This window comes from Biomphalaria glabrata, chromosome 7 (genome assembly GCF_947242115.1).
Source record: "Biomphalaria glabrata chromosome 7, xgBioGlab47.1, whole genome shotgun sequence".
In the NCBI taxonomy this organism is placed as follows: Eukaryota; Metazoa; Mollusca; class Gastropoda; family Planorbidae; genus Biomphalaria; species Biomphalaria glabrata.
Window position 1 is genome coordinate 30,210,380 of NC_074717.1, and position 20,716 is coordinate 30,231,095.

The 20,716-nt window shown below is 38.4% G+C and overlaps 2 protein-coding genes across 7 annotated transcripts in view; one reads left to right on the forward strand and one right to left on the reverse strand.

The window, feature by feature from the left end:
* Positions 1 to 20,716, reverse strand: part of LOC106053002 (uncharacterized) — a 55,066-nt gene that overhangs the window by 20,737 nt on the left and 13,613 nt on the right. For all 4 annotated transcript variants that reach the window (XM_056036622.1, XM_056036627.1, XM_056036624.1 and 1 more), the window contains exon 2: positions 5,935 to 5,996. The gene's annotated coding sequence lies outside the window, so the exon portion shown is untranslated. The remainder of the gene's footprint in view (positions 1 to 5,934; positions 5,997 to 20,716) is intronic.
* The window catches only part of LOC106069991 (uncharacterized), a 38,605-nt gene that overhangs the window by 9,330 nt on the left and 8,559 nt on the right, over positions 1 to 20,716 (forward strand). For all 3 annotated transcript variants that reach the window (XR_008779044.1, XM_056036619.1, XM_056036620.1), the window contains 6 exons: positions 1,438 to 1,729; positions 17,043 to 17,197; positions 17,313 to 17,417; positions 18,162 to 18,335; positions 19,269 to 19,465; positions 20,083 to 20,259. Coding sequence is in view for 2 of the 3 variants with exons in the window: in XM_056036619.1 (XP_055892594.1) it covers positions 1,654 to 1,729; positions 17,043 to 17,197; positions 17,313 to 17,417; positions 18,162 to 18,335; positions 19,269 to 19,465; positions 20,083 to 20,259 (884 nt within the window). In the remaining variant the exon portion in view is untranslated. The remainder of the gene's footprint in view (positions 1 to 1,437; positions 1,730 to 17,042; positions 17,198 to 17,312; positions 17,418 to 18,161; positions 18,336 to 19,268; positions 19,466 to 20,082; positions 20,260 to 20,716) is intronic.

Here is a 20,716-nt window from a genome sequence, read left to right on the forward strand (position 1 = left end):
CCTGTTGGCTCATATTTCTCGCGGCTATGGCCAAATTTCGATTCAAGGTGCCATCGCTGCGGGGAAGAAGAGGAAACCGTGCCTCATATTCTGTTTGACTGCCCCAGACTTGCTGATCTCCGTCTCGACAGGTCTGGGAAACCCAAAATTCTCGACCTGTATGGCGACATTCATGCACTACGCAAGACAGCAGGGTTTCTGTCCAGGGCTTTTGCAAGAGAGGATTTGAGCCTCTCAAGCCCTCACTCTAATGGAGTTTGATGATGATGATGATCGCATAGAACACATCATAAACTTTTGAGGTTTTTAACCAAGTGGATAAATGCGGTTTACTGATATTCAATCATATATCCGATACACAATCATTATCTATTTTACCCCCCCCACACACACACACAAATTTTAGTGTGACATTTATTATTATTTTGTATACGCACATTTCATTCAAATACGTGTGAGCGCCCTAACAAGCACAATCTGGGGCTTGAACAGCATTGATTGAGAAACGTTGCCAGAGTGCATGATACAGAGTTAAATTTGAAGAAATGATTGAGTTGTTAGTGTTGCACAATTTGGTAACTGCAAGCCAGTCTGGAATGTGAAACGATTAGTTCAAGTTGAATCAAGGTTCAGATCTCCAGAGACATCACGTATGGGACATGTGAACCAGAGAGTAGTCACGTGATTGTTTTAGCCAATGTCTGGGTATTCCTGAACATCAACATGCCACAACAAATACTTTCTTGAGCACAGACGTCCAAAGTAAGACTTTCTATAGCAGGGGCGTTCAAGGTATGACTTTATTTAAAAGGGGCGTTCAAATTAGGACTTTCTTTAGCAGAGGAATCCAAGTTAATACTTCCTTTAGCTAGGGCGTCCAAACTAAGACTGTCTTTAGCGGGGGCATTAAGCAAGGTTTCGTGTGTATAGCTCTACATAAGGTCTCATTATTAAAGGACCATAATTTTTAAAATAAATTTCACAAAACTACACCCAACAAATCATACTCCCTTGTATTTGTTTTTCTTTAACACAGATCTCGTTTCAGTGTAACGTGTTTGTTATATCAGTTTGAAGAATGAATTGGTTTTAGAATAGAAGAAATGTAAACAAGCAGACTGGATATCAAGTTAGGAAGCAACAGGGGATCCCCAATATTGTTACATTTGACCTAGTAGGTCTGTGAGAATCGATGCGTACAGTCAAAATTTGGTGGGTCTCTAGTTTTCGTAATATTTCTGTTCGTTAATCTGTGTGTTTGTGTAGAAAGTTTTCATATCTAGAATCCGTCTCCAATGAGTGATGATAAAGCAGGGTTCCATTGAGAAAGCAAACTCCACTGCCACCTACCAAACACAACAAATATGTATCGTAGTGTATCCTCAACTTTTAAGTAAACAACTAACTCTTAAAAGAAAAATCTTCATTGTTTTTCAGGTGTACACAAACAAGGGTAGACAACATCCATCAATGTATACCAAAGGGTAGGCAACATCCATCAAGATTCCCAATCTATCAACTATGTGAAGGAAACAGATTCCACAAGGGGAGACGACTCGCGTCCAGGAGAGACGACTGGAAAGTTGAACAAATATCAAGGAATAATAAATAACAGACGGATTTAATTTTGGGCCAGACAAGTGCAGAAAAAAAATGGGAGCAGCAGGGGCGGACTCGCCTCTTAAAATGTGCGCGACTCTCGTGTATGTGCTGCTGGTTATTTCCCATGGTAAGTACTACCTACGTTTTATAATATTAGTCAACTCGCTCAATGGTAGCTAAGTCTAAAACATTGACCAAAAAAATAAAATGTCTTTATGCATGTTGCACTTGGCATTCTATTAACCCGACCTAATTCCAACATTTTTTTTTATTATTATTATCGTGAGCATTATTTCTCTTTGCGCGTTCTGTATCCTCAATTATGAGTGGGGAAAAAACGCAGTCAATCAATATAATAGGGGGCGACTCATGGGCGCCACAGCGCAGTTTGTTTCCTTTCTTACCGTGGTAGGCGCTTCCGCGCTATGTCTTATGCAGATAAGTCAAACGGAAGTAACACTCAAATAACAAAATCAAATAACACAGTCGAAAGGCCAACACTAGAAGTTAGTCGACGCTGATAGCGAATGTCGAATACGTTTAATTATAACGAAGGGAACCGTCGAATGTTGTCAGGCTAAATCTTTCTAAAGCCGCCCAAAGAAGTCTGTTTACATTTCGCTATTCTGCCTCAAATCCTAGCCTTGTTTTTACTAGTCGCCCGTCATTGTGTGTAAGTCAAAACTTTCCCTGTCTGTGAAACAAAAAACTAATTTCTAATCGTGCTATAACTCAGTTTCCTTTTCCTATTCATACACCATCATATGCTGGGCGCCGTCTTCAGTTTATGATCCAGCACCGGACCACATTGTTCCGACCTGTTCATTGGTTTTCAAAACAAAGGATCCAATAATACCACAGTACAAAACACCAGCGATAATTAGATCTGCGTTACATCCACGTGAAGAAGAGTCATGGTTGAACAGGGCGGGCTGGCTATATGGGCATGGTACCATTCGGGCAGATGTCCGGTGGGTCGGTACCCAAATAGTTTAATATGCCCACCGGAAGGAATGTCACTATACACGTATTAAATTGTTAAAGGTTTTATAATATTCTCTTATAAAAGTGGCCCTCTGAGCGTCGTTTTTGTTCTTTCACAGACTCCAGAGTGTAATACTAATTTAATATGCTGTAATGCTAATTTAATTTAAACACATTTCCGAAATAATGTAATAGCCTACATCCATAGACAGTGTTACTAGTAGACTTCATCCTTTTAGGGACTACACACTTAGCGATTAAAAAGCGCGGTATGCAAACGTGACCTCAAATCAGTGAACATCAATACTGACAATTGGGAAGACATAGCTCTAGACGCAACATATGGAGAGAGACAGTGACCAAGAAAGCTATGGACAGTGAAAGTACATGGGTCTCAGCTCAGGAAGAAAAACGTTCAATGCGAAAAACGGCCAGCTCCTCTACCACCGAAGCAAAAGCCACCTTAACCTGCGCTATCTGTGGACGGGAGTGTCTCTCCAAAATAGGGCTCCACAGCCACATGAGGATGTGTGCTCTGAGATGAACCATAGTCGTTCAACGACTGAAGGAGGCCAATGATGATGCAAGTGTACGATTATCGATACATGATCAAACTTAACCTAATGATTTTGAGGACAGGTATGCATAAAATTGAAGGTCCACCTTATGATAGACAATGAATGGGCCCAAATGTATAGAAATACAGGGGTCGATTTTGTGACCCAGTCGCACCTTGTGGTTGAAACCTAATAGCGAAACTGTTAATTTAAATGTATGTTGGAATGATCTCGCAGATCCAGACATTTGGAGAACTATTGAGAACTGCCATCTTCACTGCTCGTTGTTTCTTCCCTTTAGTTTCCTTCTCTAGTGTTGCACAAGTTGAGACTTTCAAACAAGGAAACAAAACAAAAGCTTTCGATTGTCCGAGCGTGAACTATTGTGAGGGTCAGTGAGAAACGTCAAGGACAAGCTGTATTCAGTAAGCAGATTCTTAGTCCGTCCGACAAAGTGTCCTCTGTGTCAATGTTGTAGACTGCCAAACTTTAATGTCAACTTTTACGTTAACCTGACGAGAAAGTGTGTGTGTGTGGGGGGGGGGGGGGACAAGACGGGGGTGAAGAGAGAGAAAAAGGGATGTAAGCTGTGCCCCCCCCCCCATATTAACACAAAAGCGTTGTCTTGACTTTAACTTCTGACATGTTCATCGTTGCGATTGACGCTAACGTGTCACAGTGTGGCCACAAGGTCTGGGCCTCGATGTCACGTGGGAGGACAAAACATTCAAGAACTTTTCTTTGACGCCAGTGTTTGCTTTTGGCAAGTCCATTCAGAGGAAGCATGTCGACTGCACTTTTATTACGATTGGTTTTATAAACACAGTCGTGTGCATACAAGCATGGTACACACTATTATGTACGCGTATACTACATATAATTATACACAGAGTAAAATACACACGGTTATTGAATATTTCATTCGATACAAATTTGGCACCTTTACACACACACACACACACACAAAAATAAAAAATAATCCATAGGATTATACACAGAACTGAAAGTTTAAACGTTTATTGGCCTGTTTTACCACCAACTATGTATTAACATCTTAAAATCTCTGACAGAAACGGTCATTGAGTCTACCATCTACTTCCTTTAGTAAGTGGCATGTAACATCAGGTTTTAATGCCAGATGGAGAGGTGCTCACATTTGACAAACCAGAAAAATATGAGGGAAAAAATTCAAAATGAAATAAAAACATAGTTTGAGAATCTTTGTTTGGAAGTGATTAAAACAACTCTAGATTCTGTTGTAGTACAGGCAGAGTTGAAGGCTCGCACAAACAATAGAGTCTTTACTGGGATGGATAAAAATAACTTATTCAAATATGGCCTTTAGATTGAATAGTAGCTAATAACCTATTCAAATATGGACTTTAGATTGAATGTTAGCTAATAACTTATTCAAATATGGACTTAAAGAATGAATATTAACTCATGTGTATGCTTTGTCATTCTAGTGAAAATGATTGGATATAATACATGACAAAATAAATGCATGTGGCTGTCATATAAAAGTAAAATACATCTACACCCTAAACCATTCGGTTTCATCCTGTATCACAGCGCAGAACATCAAATGGTATTATCCAACGTTCGAGTCTCACTGAACTATGTCCACTAACCGGAAGAAAAGGGTGGGGGGAGAAAAAGAAATTACAGAAATGAATTTCCGCCTTGCTAGACAGACGGTAATGGAAACATTTTGCGAATAGCAGTACAAAGGGCAAAGAAGTAGAAGAATAAATATTGAAACAGACCCGAGCAACTACCAATGTTTCTACTGTTTTAGCTACTCTGTAAATAACGAGGCGTCCAACAAGTGCTTTTATCTCTCTACTTATTGCTTCCGTCCTGATAGAAAAAAAAATATTTGGCGCAAATGTATTCAAAGTAACTTCAAGAACAGCACACACACACACACAGGTTCTTATCGCGCTACTGAAAAAGACGGAACGTGCACACAAAAAACAAAACAAAAAAGCCTGCAGAAGCAGCAGGAGATCATCTAGTTCAAGTGATTTCTTCCGCCGCTGGTTAGTACCGTTCGTATGATCAAAGATGTACCTTTTACCAGAACCAGTATATTGGGCCATCCTTATTGTGAAACTATTAGTCACCGCTTAATCACAACGAATTTCCATAAGGATCAATAAATCAGTGGTAGTGTTCAAAAGGTATGATCACACTATTGAAGGCCAAGCAACACCATTCGTTATAGAGGGCCTCTACACTGACCTGCTACGTCACAGCCTGTGGGCAGTTTAGACCAAATAGCTTGTTGCCACGTCGTACATACCTGTGCCATGGAAACGAGCTATTGGTCTAAACTGCCCACAGGTTGTGACGTTGCAGGTCAGTATTCAAGCCTTCGATAACGAATGGTGTCGGTTGGACTCGTTCATCACGGTGGCTTCATTAATGGATGGAAACAAATGTGATAGTGCATGTACACTTCAATTCTTACGTGTGTGTGATGTGAGAACAGATTTCTTAAGCTTTGGTCTAAAAGAAAAGCTCCTGTTCTTGATACGGTACTGAGATATAGTACGCAATTAATCTCCATTGGACGGACTGGTGCAAGATATCAACTAAATCCGTTCATTTTGTAACAGTAAAATGTTTAAAAAGTATCCAATAGTTATACTTTTACTATTTGAGATCTATTTTCTTTCTTTGGAAATATATAATTATATATTCCAACGTAGTGCCGTCTATTCTTGAGTCCCCCCCCCTCCCCAATGTCTTTGATGTGAGTTCAAGTACTTTCCTTTCACTATCTTACCTTGTTCTGGCGTACAGGTGTGATGAATGGACTCCCACAATTCCTAGATTTTTGTCACGTGTCTGTGAAGAGAAACAAAATCTCCATTAAACCCACAACGAGGCCTTTTGAGAAAAAAAAATGAAATGATTGTTTATTAAAAGTAAATAAAACTATATTCTCGTATGCCTTGTAACACCTATATTTCAAGGGTTGACTTGTTTGCCACTTCCTGCCTCTGGTTTCTGTTCTCTGCTGTCCTGAACAAGGTCTATGCTGGTCCACTCTTTGATGTTAGAGAGATCTACATGTTACATTACATTTAAAACAATCCCACCTGGTTCAGTCAGTGGCGTAGCAAGGGTTTTGGAAGCCCGGGGTGCTTGACCTTTTTAGGGGAACCTGCATTTTGGCATTCGACATCATGACATGAGATGGTGTACTTTATAAATATATAAGTCTTAATTACAATAGGTACAGTATATCAGTAAAATGTAAAAAAAATTATCATTAAGACTCTTTTAATGAATAATACCGTTGTTTACTGGCGAGGTAATGCACAAATGACATACAAATCTCAATTCATATCGCCTCACATCATGCTTGCTGTGCAACAAAGGTATCTATAACATCATCTAGATCTAGACCAATGCTATCTAGTAGTTTTGACTCCACGTGAATACCAAGATTACACGGCACAAGGTGTGATATTAAATGTTTAATGTAAAAAAAATGTATGACATTTAAGTGGAAATTCCCCTGCTCCCATACTAGCTACGCCACTGGGTAAAGTCTCAGGTGGAAGAAAGCGGGCAGACGGCTGTAGTTGCTCCATAATTTGAACCCAATAGCAGAGGGCAGTCATTTGGGTCATATACCATTTCAACAACACAACTTTCCAAACTCTTGCCTGTTATTAATATTTGAACATAGCCCCGGTAACTAAGATATTCCATTCTTTCCTTCTTGATATGACACCAAAAAAGCTTGAGAGAGACTTCACACGACATGAAACTTCTATCAGACAGTTTTTGTAAGTTAAGTTTTTGAAAGTCAAGGCAGTTGGGGAGATCATTGGATTTAATATGTGCAAGAATGAATTTTTTTTTTAAACTTATTAAATGATTACACTTTTCTATAATTCAAGGTTAAGGTACAAAGTTTATGTAAATTCGTTTAGGGCTTATAGTTCATTTCCCACGGTATAACAATACATTCATTGTTCTGCACCAGGAAAAGCTAATGATTTCAATGGTCTTTAACAGCAAGGTTTAAATAAATCAATCGTCACTTAACATACAATCAAATGTATACACATTTAAACAAAACAAGAATGACAATTTGAGATTGAAATCAGAACGAATGGAATTTATCGCAAACTTTTCGTCGCCTAACATTTTCTCGCGTTGACGAACAAAATTCAGTCGTCCACTCCTCCCTTATCTGGTATTTCCCTCTGGCGATGATGTGTCCGACAATACAAGAGTACCTTAGGGTAGAGATTAGTCGTCGATTAGCACGAGATAAATTGTTTCGCGACGAATAGTCGGCGACACATTGTTTAGACCCCGCGGCTAGTTAAAACATGTACATTTCTTTGTTTAGTAAATAAAACAAAAATTGTGCCCAACGAAAATTAAGAGGAGATAGGTGAAAGTGAATAGCTAGTGAAGAGAGCCACAAATATAAGTCATACAGGTGAAAGTGAATAGCTAGTGAAGAGAGCCACAAATATAAGTCATACAGGTGAAAGTGAATAGCTAGTGAAGAGAGCCACAAATATAAGTCATACAGGGGAAAGTGAATAGCTAGTGAAGAGAGCCACAAATATAAGTCATACAGGTGAAAGTGAATAGCTAGTGAAGAGAGCCACAAATATAAGTCATACAGGTGAAAGTGAATAGCTAGTGAAGAGAGCCACAAATATAAGTCATACAGGTGAAAGTGAAAAGCTAGTGAAGAGAGCCACAAATATAAGTCATACAGGTGAAAGTGAAAAGCTAGTGAAGAGAGCCACAAATATAAGTCATACAGGGGAAAGTGAATAGCTAGTGAAGAGAGCCACAAATATAAGTCATACAGGGGAAAGTGAATAGCTAGTGAAGAGAGCCACAAATATAAGTCATACAGGTGAAAGTGAAAAGCTAGTGAAGAGAGCCACAAATATAAGTCATACAGGGGAAAGTGAATAGCTAGTGAAGAGAGCCACAAATATAAGTCATACAGGTGAAAGTGAATAGCTAGTGAAGAGAGCCACAAATATAAGTCATACAGGTGAAAGTGAAAAGCTAGTGAAGAGAGCCACAAATATAAGTCATACAGGGGAAAGTGAATAGCTAGTGAAGAGAGCCACAAATATAAGTCATACAGGGGAAAGTGAATAGCTAGTGAAGAGAGCCACAAATATAAGTCATACAGGGGAAAGTGAATAGCTAGTGAAGAGAGCCACAAATATAAGTCATACAGGTGAAAGTGAATAGCTAGTGAAGAGAGCCACAAATATAAGTCATACAGGTGAAAGTGAATAGCTAGTGAAGAGAGCCACAAATATAAGTCATACAGGGGAAAGTGAATAGCTAGTGAAGAGAGCCACAAATAGCCACAAGTCATACAATTACACAATCGTCTTCCCACAAGACTGCTAACACTGAACTTAATATTTCCATAGCCCTGACCTGTTGTAACGTCTTTTATTTATGTGACTTCTCTCCCCCCCCCCCTTTTCACACTTCTCATTGCCAAAACACCGGATATGAGTAGCAGACGTCTGGAAGTTATTGTCTGATTAAACGGAAGTAGATTTACGTTACGACCAGGTGAAAATAAAAAAGGTGTTATCCCTGTTGGTAGAAAATGTCAAATCTTCCAGGATCATGACCCTGTTCCTCCAAACCCACCCCTTTCTGCTGCTGTTGCTAATACAAAATGTCTCCGATGCAGCAATTACACGCCGCAGACAACGCGATGCCCAGGATGGTTGCTGTTTTCTGGCGATAGGGAAGAATGATACAAGCAAGACTAATTGGAGGTGAGAGCGTCGCTTAGTTTTTGCAGTGATAATTCAGTCTTAATTGCTACCCACACAGGCGCGCTGGTATGTGTGTATACTGTCCACGGAGAGATCAAGTCTGTGTCAGAAAGAGGAGACAGTCTCATGTCTGTTCACTCAATTATTAATTCTTATTACATGTTGAAGTAATACATAGAAAGATCTATACACAGACCCCCCCTAATAGAATAAATAAATAGTGAAAGTAAGAGGGTCATCCTAAATGTATCTTTTTTCTCTCCTACCGCTTCCTTAACCCTCACACACCGTGATAGTACATAAAGCGTTTTAGTGCTCCACTGGGGCAGACAATCCAAGTGTTTGCACTGAAGTGGCTTAAGTCTTGGACTATAGGAAAGGCAAAAGTTAATATTTAAGTTTCAGTAGCACCGGTAAAACTAGATTAAATGACAGACAGAAGTAAAATTAGGATTTCACCTTTCACTAAATGAAAGTAATGTTAGAACATCTCAAATTAATGGATTATCTCCTTTTGTCACGTCATTGGTTGCAGGAGATCTAACGTTCAGTACTACGGGGGTCCGCCTAGTTTTAGTGTTACTAAAGTCACGTGTAAACTTTCAAGTTGTGCCATGCAGTTGGGGCATGGGGCTGAACTACTTAGTATAGTTTAGAAATTAGAAAGTGACTGCAGGTAGGAAATCATTGAGGTCAGCACAGAATGACAGGTAAAGAATGTGCCCTGCAGGGCATGACGACTTAGGAACAATTACCATTTGGTATGGGTTTGGGTGAACTGCTAGTCCCTTCTTTTTAAGTGTATAACATACATTGGGGGAATTTTAAATCATTACTTTTAATTTAGACATTTGAAACAGAAGTTAAAATAATATCACTTTTTTTTTTAAAAGTGTATGTAACACTGTACTGTGAGTCATATCTTTATGATATATGTATTCAGTGTTTTTGTTAAGCTTTCATTAAGTAAAGACATGAAAGTCCAAGTGGTAGACTTTGATGAACAAGCTGAAGCTCTTGGGTTTGAGATCTTACGATTTCACCAGTCTACTCAGGTTTCGACACCTGACCTAGACTACAATGTTAATAAAATGAGAAAAATATATAGTATTTTATTGGTAAAACAAAAGAATCGGAAAACAGCTCAACTTTACCCGAACCATAGACCCTGGGGTAGACATTTGTCTTTAAAATTTCAGAGGCCAATTTAAGTATATGGTGCTGCAAATGGTAAAGATAAAGATATATTTCTATTGAAATCAGTTTTTGTAGGCAAGATAAAAAGAAAAAACAAGTCTAAAGCTAGAAGCTTTCAAGTGGTAACTGATGATAATCCGAGTGACTGAGCTGACAGTAAACAGAGAATCAATGTCTAGTCTGCTAATGAATAGAGATCTTGTGAATGGAACATGCAGGAGGGAAGACACCCACAGACGCACGTCGCCCCAACACATACACAATGACACTTCTGTAGGAAATGAATGGCTCGAAGTGCAGGCCTATGAAATAAAAAAAAGTTGTATTGAGCTAGTGACATATTCTATTCCAACACCGAACGTCCCCCGACAGTGTAAGGCACGAAAGACTGAATGGAATAAACTTTTTTGGGGGGTCACATTATGAAAGGACTGAATACAGTGCATCCAAAAAACCCCAAGGGGCGAAAAACTCTTCTTAGAAGGTACTTAAAGGGGAACGACTCAATAAATATTTAGAAACCAGTGTTCTGTGAGCGGGGGTGGAAGACCTCAGGACACTTCAGAATATATTGAATCAAGTTAAACCAGATAGACAAGGAGAGCACGATGAATGATCACGTGGCTTCACCCCCCACCCCACAGTTTATTATTCACAACTGCAGCCTGAAACCTATATCCAAGAGATCCAATGGAATAAAGTTTTGGAGCTCTTGGGAGGAAATAAAAAGCTGATTGTGTTACAACGAGCATCAGCGGGGGAGGAGAAATAAAAAAGAGTTGAAAAGGATATTTTTTAAAATAATGTTGGCCTTCACCCAGTAGATCAGAAGTTCTCAAAACGAATGACTTCAGACTGTTATGTGTTTTGGCAAGATCAGGAATTACGGGGCCTGCACTTTCGAGGTGGCAACCAGATCACTGACAAGAAGGGGATCGAAGTGTATACGTGGAATGATCAATTGGAAATGATATCTTACTACAGATTTTACAACTACAAACAACACAGGGACAGCGGCGCCAATGTTTGCATTCCATGCGCATGTAAAGAGCTAAAAGTGTGCATTTATCAAGACTAGCGTTAAACACCGGATATGCCCGTTGATTTGTTCCCCAGGTATTTAATATCTATTTTGACCGGTACCCCACCCCCTTTTTCATACTTCCAATAAAACGGCATAAAAATATTTTTTTGAAAATTTCAATCAATCAATCTAATAAATTAATAATTGATTAACTAATTGGTTAATCTTTTGATTCATGTGTTGTCTTCGGCAATGAATAAGTGTGCAAAAAAACAACAACCCAAAACAACTCAACTTTATCGAAGAATGGGAAATTTGAGAGGGAAAAAAAGCACGTGTATAAGAATCCAGCCAGACAGAGTTGAAAATAATAACGAATGCGCTGCGAATACTTTAGCTGTTCAGACTTTTCTCCCGTTTATACAAAAAAAAAAAAAAAATTCGCATGGCGATGATCGACTTTTTATTTTTTGGTCAAAATGTTGATGACGCTGGTTTGTAGAACGGATTTAATCTTGTTTTACAAACTGTGTACCAGATCAGTTAAAGTGAAAAAAAAAACACCAACAAACAAACAAAAAACACCAACAAACAAACAAACAAAAAACACAAACAAACAAACAAACAAACACCAACAACTACAATGTACCGGTAACGAGAAGCCTCTCGATAATTGATATCACGTGTCCACACATTCATGACGAACAGTCTGGAAACATTGCCATATCGCCATTTGTATATCTCGTGACCTCTTTTAAACAAAATATAGACATACAACATCACTTCAATAAGACACTGGCATACACCATCAGCAGTTCTCCTACTCTATATCAGACCATGACCAAATGGTAGACATACGCTTCGACGACTTTCTCCAACTCGTAAACAAAAGTAGACCAATTACAAGAAATTAAATCCCCACTTTAAATTATGCTAATGTATTCAGTCGAGTGGTCGTCAACATCAAAATGGAGTAGTCTAGAGCCTAAAACCTCCCACCAAGGTTGATCTTAACGGTTCCCAAACTAACGAGAAAATGGATTCTTTTCAACACGTACACCAAAAGAGCACAAACCATGCAATCTGTAAGACAGAAAAGTGAATACAGCGATACTGAAGTTTAAGGGTTCACATAACACAATTTCGGAACCCTTGGAACTAGATTCACTGTTTTGTTCTTTTCCAGTACCGGTATTTACGACTAGTCCCAAACGTGTGTATGTCGAGAAGGTGTTTGGTGGTGAACATAGGACTTGTTTCATTATAGCACCTAAGTATTAAACACTTAAGATGAAATAGAGACCATTCAGATCTTTGGGGGGGGGGGGGGGGATTCTCTAGATGTACAATAGGAAGTATGCGAGTGCCAGTGGTAAAAGAAATGTGTGTGTGTGGTAGTGAATAGTAAACTTAACCCTATAAGGTAACAGTGACATTGGTGCGAACGAAAACAAAAAAAGGCGTGAAACAGTGTAATTTAGAAGAAGAATACAGTGAATGAAATGTTTAGTTGTAGTTTCTAAAACTGCACAACAAAGTGGAGGCAAAGAATTTCACGTCGTACGCAGTCGCTTAATTCGTTACTGCTGAACATTGAAGTTTAAGGTGAAACTAAGCAGAGTAGGAATCAGGGTTTAGTTTGGAGTTGGTAGCAAGTGGATGCCACAGTAGAAACCAGTATGAGTGTGCATTGTTTTCATGTTACAAATTAAAATAAAAACTACCTAGTATTTCCAGGTTACTCTTAGGTGGAAATGAGAGGGGGGAAAGTGGTGTTAGAAAGACAATTAACAACAAAGTATTAAATCAGCGCACACTTGAGCGTTAATCCTTCATCTGCGAGTGTACATTTCTTTAGCCCCTGAACTGGGGGATTACTAGACTTTTTATCTCCGCTGTCCTATATCTACAGTTTTTTTAGGTCACATAATTTACAGGTCCTGGTGGGAGGGGATGATAGCAGAGGTAGGGGAGGGGAGACGGAGTTGTTAAAAAAAAAAAGGGGGGGGGGGCAGCTACGAACGGGTTATACAATGTTGGTCTTTATGCCGAGATTCACGAGAAACAAGAGATGTCTTAACAAGTTTCACACCAGGGTGACATTTGATGACACTCGTGACCCTCAAGTAGACTGTAAGGACTCCGTGGACCTAGACAACGTTACACTGAGGCAAGACGGGGTAGTAGCTGGTGTCCCTTGGAGGGATTAAGTTTGTTTTGGAAGAGGGGGGTGGACTACAGAGACACGACGTCATCTCACTAAAGGTCTAAGTAAACTAAGCATATAGGTGAGATGGACAATACTTAGTCAAGACAACATTTCATGAAAGTAGCAGAGAGATGGTGTTTACAATTGTATAGGCAGCAAATAACTTCAATTTTTTTTTTCAAACAAGAGAGAGAGAAAAAGGGGGGGGGGGCTATTAAAAATCATTGGACTCTATAGAGTTAGTCAAGTATTCACTTCCATTGTCCAAATTAGTGATGAAGAAAAGAAAGTCATAACTTGTTCTTTTCAATGTTCATTCAAATCAATGTAGACTTTGACACGATTTCATTTTACATTAACAGTTTCGACTAAGTCACCATTGTTAGCATTTCTTTTTTTTTGTTATTCCCATTTGCTTGCAAACTTTTCATGGGAGCAGGTTGGGTGGACATTCACTGGACGGGTATTAGAAAAACGGTTCTAACGATTTTCCAAGAAATTTGTCTATATACGTAGGCCTATATTTATATCTTTGGGAAGAAATAACGACCTAATTGGCCACACAATGAAAACTCTGGTTTGACCATTTTATTTTTTTCAAAATATAACCATCTGAAAATGAAATTAGGTTTACGTCTTTTGATTTTGTGCACGACTTCAGCGGGAATTCCCGCACTCGACTCCAATGTTTCTTGGTATTCAGCCAAGAATTGAAAATAGACATTTGTGAACTCTTTGCGCACCGTCTTTTGTAGCAATCATTTGCTAGACCGTTAATACAAGAACTTGAGTATGCAAGCTCATTGGAAAGACTCTTTGCAATAATGAAGCATTACAAGAAATACATAAAAAAAGAAATTATAGACCGCCATCAGTTACATAAAGGAGGAATAGATAAAAACAAGAACTTTTTTTTAAAAGTGTTACTTTTCAATCCACTAAAAAAAAACACAATAGTGTTAATCTATGAAAACCAACCATCGAGGGAATGTTATTATGGAATGTGGGTATCAAGGCTCTTGTCGGTGACCAAGGCTTTCTCCCGTTCACAAGTGCTAAAAGGCAATACCTACAACGTAACTCTTCTTATGGGTCCCCCCCCCCCCAAATGGCAATCAATTAACAATTATCCCGAGAGTTTTGCGACTATCCCTCGGAAGGGATTTCCGAAATGGTGAATGTTAAGTCCTGAAGGGAACTAGGGCCGGGATGTGGCAACTCCATGGAGGAGAGCCGACCCTAATTAAAACATGTCATAACATTTCGGAGAACTATGTGTATGCACAAAGCTAACCCCATCTTATCTCATTTGTTTTAATCTTACTGAATCTAGTTGACTTTTGGCACACTTGTGAAAATAAAAAAAACAACAAAAAAACATTTCCAGGTCCACTGCTTGCACTAATTGCCAGGGACATAAACTACAAACGTGAAAACAACTCACCAGCAAACAGGGTGGTTATTAGGAGATTGTGTTACGTAGAATTTTATATTAACTAAGAGCAAAAGGCTTCAATGCTTTACCATTAAGCGAAATCAACTTTTTTTCCTTGAGCCACCCCTTCCCCCAATACAAGTGCATTGCTATTGGCCCATACATTAGTGTGTATGTCGTCTCGTCTCTTAGTTTCAAGTTTCAGGAAGAAAAGAAACTGTTGAAGTTGAAGGGGCGTGTACGGGGAAAAAAAGTGTATGTGTATAACACATCTACTTCACACTTATCTATTGGACATCTATTACAATATGCTTCTGTTTGGTACCCCCCCCCCAATTCAAATACACAAAGAAACTAAAACAGATACAAAATACAGCTGTGGGATATATATTAAGATTTGACAAGAGTAACACCATTTATAAGATAACTAAATTTAGAGGCGCTTCAGGAAAGAAGACTAAAAAGTAAAGTACCAATAGTACATAAAAAATACTAACACAAAACCTAGTCAAAAACACAGAAAGACACAAAAGCCTCTCTATATATATCTAATTCTCTTCATGGCTCAAGACACCAAGTAATGGAAAGATCAATCTTTTATTTCTACAAGTCGGACGGACTAGAGTTACCCCACGTAATTTTAGAGGCGAAAAAAAAAAGAGAGAGGGGGGGGGGAGAACAAGAAGTATTCACCCGTCACTAAATAAATAGCAGGGCCGGACTTAACCACTGTGACCAAGAAGTCATGGAAATTGAACAAGTAATATCGCTAAATATCAGGGCCGGATTGAACCATTGTGTGGCCCAATGCGAAACGGATTTGCGGGGCCCAGTTTAGGTAGGGATACGGATAGTAAGTGAAATTTAAGAGTTTGTATTCATCTTTGCATTTTATTTATTCTTTACTACGCACAGAATTACTACACGAGTCTTGCGTGTAGCGAAGTCATACAGTATATCATAAGAATTCTGTTTCCTACATAGATCACGCTCAATAGCAATAATTACCAAATGTTTCAATCTATCTACGAGAATTGTGACCTCAAGTAATTCTTCATTAGTTTGAGGCGCGAGAAGCTTCGTTCACTAGATTCCACAATTACGGGTATTACATAATGCCGTTTTTTTAATCGCGCGTAGGATTGGCGTTTTCCATTTTGAATGACACCCCAAAATGACAATTTTTGTCTATATATTTTCAAAAGATTTAAATAATTTTCGGATAATTCAAGGACTTTTTCGTATATTATGCAATTTCAGGATATTTCCAGGAGCTCCTGGTAAATCGACAGGAGGCCGCGGGAAATCTGTTATAATTTATAAAATCTTTTAATTTAATAATTTATACACCTAGAATTAACGTGGGTCCTATGAAAGTGCGGGGCCTAAGGCCGGCCCTGTAAAATAGTGGCGTATGCTACGCCGCCGGTCGACTAGTATTTCTTATTCCATATGCTAGGGCGAATACAGAGCTGTTAGCCAACGACTTAAGTCACTGATTGGAGTTTAAGACATTGATTAAAATGCACGACTAGATTGACACAGGACTTCTAGTTTGAAGTAACCTCTGTAATTTAGCTTATCTAAGGGAAAAATTCTCCGTCCTTCAAACTATATCTATCAATAATATACAATTTATTTCCCATATTCGTTATAAAAAAAAATAAATACCAATAATTAATTGACTAACTGAGTATCTTTGTTTATTGATTCATGTTTTGTTGGGTACAATAAATAATTGTAAAAGTATCAACTTGATCGGAGAATGCGTGCGGGAAAAAAATAGCGTTAACAATTATTCAAGGGGACTAAACCCAACACAATTAGCCACATCTGTGAATACTGAAACTGAAGCATTAGTTTCTCTTGTTGCTATTAAACAAAATAATGAATTACCAATAATGAATTGTCAAATCGGTTACTTTTTTGTTATTGATTCAAGTCTATGAATAATTGTGCGAGGTTTCTGCTTGATCCAAGAATGGGTGTGGGAGAAATAACATGTACCGGTACACACATTTTTACCAGACAGACAGAGCTGATATAAGCTTTGTAAAAAAAAAAAAAAGATAAGACATCAACATATTTCTACATTCGTATGTATTTGATTTTATAGAAACTAGCATATATCATATTGTTACAAATTTAATTTCCTTGTATGTAGAATTAGAAGAGCATGCAAATATTTATAATACAACTGAATGTCATCATTTAAAATTGCCTATGTCTGTTTCAGTCAGTTTCACATCTTCCTCGGTCATTCACGACTTTGACCGCGCTTTCCAACAATTCTTACAGGACAATGGCTACCGCGGAGGAGTGGTAGCCGCAATGAGAGATGGTAAGCTGGTGATGACCAGAGGGTATGGAGAGGACCGGCGGGGCAAAACAGTGAGTACCTGTACCGTGTTCAAATAACTAAAAGATATTCTGGTGCTAGAAGATAGCAAAAGATCTGACTGGCAGTCGCAACTGATTATTATAAGTAAAAAACATTTTATTTCAGGTAACCAGTTCTTCCCAATTCCCAATATCAAGTGTGTCCAAATCACTGACCGCCGTGGCCATCCTGCAGTTGGTCCAGAACGGACAACTGACCCTTAAGGATAAGGTAAATTGAGCTAAAAGGAAAACGATAGGGTTTGCTGCTACTCACTATGTATCTATATATTTATATAATCCTCCTCACTGGAATCACATTTTTTTTCACCGCAAGTCACTATAGATATATAACAAAACAGTAAATCAGTGGATTAATGTCAAGACCTCAAGCAAAACCATGAACTGAATAGACCTAAGTGTGATTTCACTTCGTACTAGAATAAAACCTATAGAGAAACTCAAAAGATTAAAAACATTTAATGCAATGTATGTATTTCATTCGCTTAACGAATTCATACAAAGGTTTAACGAATTTAATGATTTCGAAAAAAAAAACAACCAACAAACCCAGAATTCAAATTCTTGACGACCTGGTGAATTTAAAACGATCAAGATTAAAATACAAATTAATTTTAAAATGACTTCTCTTACATAGGGAAGGGAAAAAATAGTATGAAAAAACAACAAAAAAAAACGAGCGGACATATGAACAAGGTATGCTGTGTAAATAAGTTGATACAACGAACAACCTGATTGTTTCCCCAACTAATGTTCAGTTAGTTACTCATGAAAGTTTTTTTTCGCCTGGATTCGAACTTGTGACTCCTTAGTTCGAAAGCCAAGCACTTTATCACGGGCCACTACGCCCCATCCCTAAGAAACGAATTTACAAAAAAAAAGGAAAATATAAAAATACTAGTTAAAAGAAAAAACAAGGTAGCATAATTTGATTTGACTTTGTCCCAAAAACCAGGTATTTGGAGAGTCCGGTATTCTGGGCGAAATCAGCCCTTGGGACAAGAGCAAAGTGGATCCCAGGTTAGCAGACATCACAGTCGACCATCTTCTGCATCACAGCGCCGGGTGGGACCACAGCCACGGACCACTTTATGACCCCGTTCTTAATCAGTTCTACCGAAGACGTGGGGTAAGTTTAAAGGATTAATTAATTAATTAATGTCCCCCTTTAGACACCAACACAGCCAGTGTATACAGACAGATGTACATAAATACCATACCACTGATACATCAAGTGAAAACTAAATGCGTCTTGAAAGCGCTGGTGAACAAGATCTCGGTACACTTGTGTAAACATTTACGACAATTTCAGATAACAGAGTTATATATAAATATATATAAATATAATTCCTTTTATAGTCATTTATAATAATTTTAGATTTTCGGCTGGCAAAGTCCTCATGGAAAAAACTAACTGTTCTCGAAACCGGTTATAACGATTTTTCTAGAAATTGGCAGTTGATGTATATCTTAGGGAACTGAATTACTAGCTAATTGACATACTGACAAAACTCTAGTTTGACCGTTATAATGTTTCGAAGAATTATTTTCTAATATTAAATTTAGTTTAGACAATCTTTCTCTTGAACAGTCAGCGGGTATTCACTCGTCTACATTCAAGAGTTCAATAATGACACGATCAGGACAATTGTGCTCACCGCCTTCAAAGTATGGATCAATACTCAATAGGCCTAGCATTAGAATTGTTTAAACTCTGAATTAGGGTTAGACAGAATTAGTTTCGGGTTTAGGAAAAGGGGCGGTGTACAAAAAAATGTTATATTTTTTAAACCTATCGTTCAAAATAATCGTCTTACAAAGGTTGGTCAGCTGTATAAAGAAGAAATTGTTTTTAAAAAGTATCATTTTTTATATTTTACTTTTTTTTTTTGTTTGGACACAAAGAAATATAGTTCTAGGTCTTTAAATACAAGCAATGTTCTTCAAGTAGAACATATTTAAACGGTCTTGTTATTGTGAAACGTTAAAGTCTTTAGTTTGTGTCATTTATGATTGTAAATAGTTACACTGAGAGCTTTTGTATAATTTCTAAATTTCCCAGCAAAAAGTCCCTAACATCGCACAAGAAATGGTTAGCAAGCAGCCACTGGATCCTAAGTTACTAATTAGCTACGTCATATCCCAACCCTTGCAGTACCAGCCTGGAGCTAGGACGGCTTACTCGAACTTTGGCTACCTGGTGCTAGGAAGGGTGATAGAGGCAGTCAGCAATACCACTTACAAGGACTATGCTAGAAAGTGAGTCTCGCTTTAATATGGAACTAATTCGGAATGTCATTGTTACAATGTAATATTCGGTCCATTCTATTAGTATGGCTTTTAAAAAAAATCTTTAAAAGTTTTACTTTAATAATATAATAAATGAAATGTATAAAACAGACATATTGGCACATAGCCAATACATGTAACGCAGTTATCCCCCCCCCCCCCACCAATTTATCTTCAATTGGTTTTTCCCCCCCCCTTTTTTTAGAATTTCAACCCGATAGATAGCATGGTACAGTACAAGTGTAGAAAAACTTGCCACAACCATCCGATAAAAGAAAATAATTAAATAATTATTCATATACAATAAATATACATTCTCGATTAAAATAATACTTTATTAACTCTTTCTCTCCTAACTGACGATACCAACGTTGATTCCACCAGAATGTGGTAAATAATTACGGAGAGAAAGAGTTAAGTCACTTATCGGACAAACAGTAATCTGTGTGCGTATCTATCTATCTATTATATATATATATATATATATATATATATATAAATGATGGCGTTCACGTAGCGCAAAAAAAAAGTCCGCATTGTGTTTTCCTTTTAACACACTTATGATCAACTTTGTACCGTATGTTCAGGAACATTGTCAGCCGGTGCGGCATGTGGAACACGCACATACCAACAGAGGCAGAACCCTGGGACGTGATGGAGGTTATGGATGAAGGAGCCTCCGTGTACCAGTCCCTGGAGCCCAGCTCTGTAGACTCGACACTGGGCTGGCAATCCAACGTCTACGATATGATGCGATTTGTCAGGTGAGTGTACAGAAGAGACTATGTCAAGTGTCAGTCAGCGGGTAATGGGTAGGCCTACAACATATAATGCTGTGGGCAATGAAGGTGAGTGTACAGAAGAGACTATGTCAAGTGTCAGTCAGCGGGTAATGGGTAGGCCTACAACATATAATGCTGTGGGCAATGAAGGTGAGTCTACAGAAGAGACTATGTCAAGTGTCAGTCAGCGGGTAATGGGTAGGCCTACAACATATAATGATGTGGGCAATGAAGGTGAGTGTACAGAAGAGACTATGACAAGTGTCAGTCAGCGGGTAATGGGTAGGCCTACAACATATAATGCTGTGGGCAATGAAGGTGAGTGTACAGAAGAGACTATGTCAAGTGTCAGTCAGCGGGTAATGGGTAGGCCTACAACATATAATGCTGTGGGCAATGAAGGTGAGTGTACAGAAGAGACTATGTCAAGTGTCAGTCA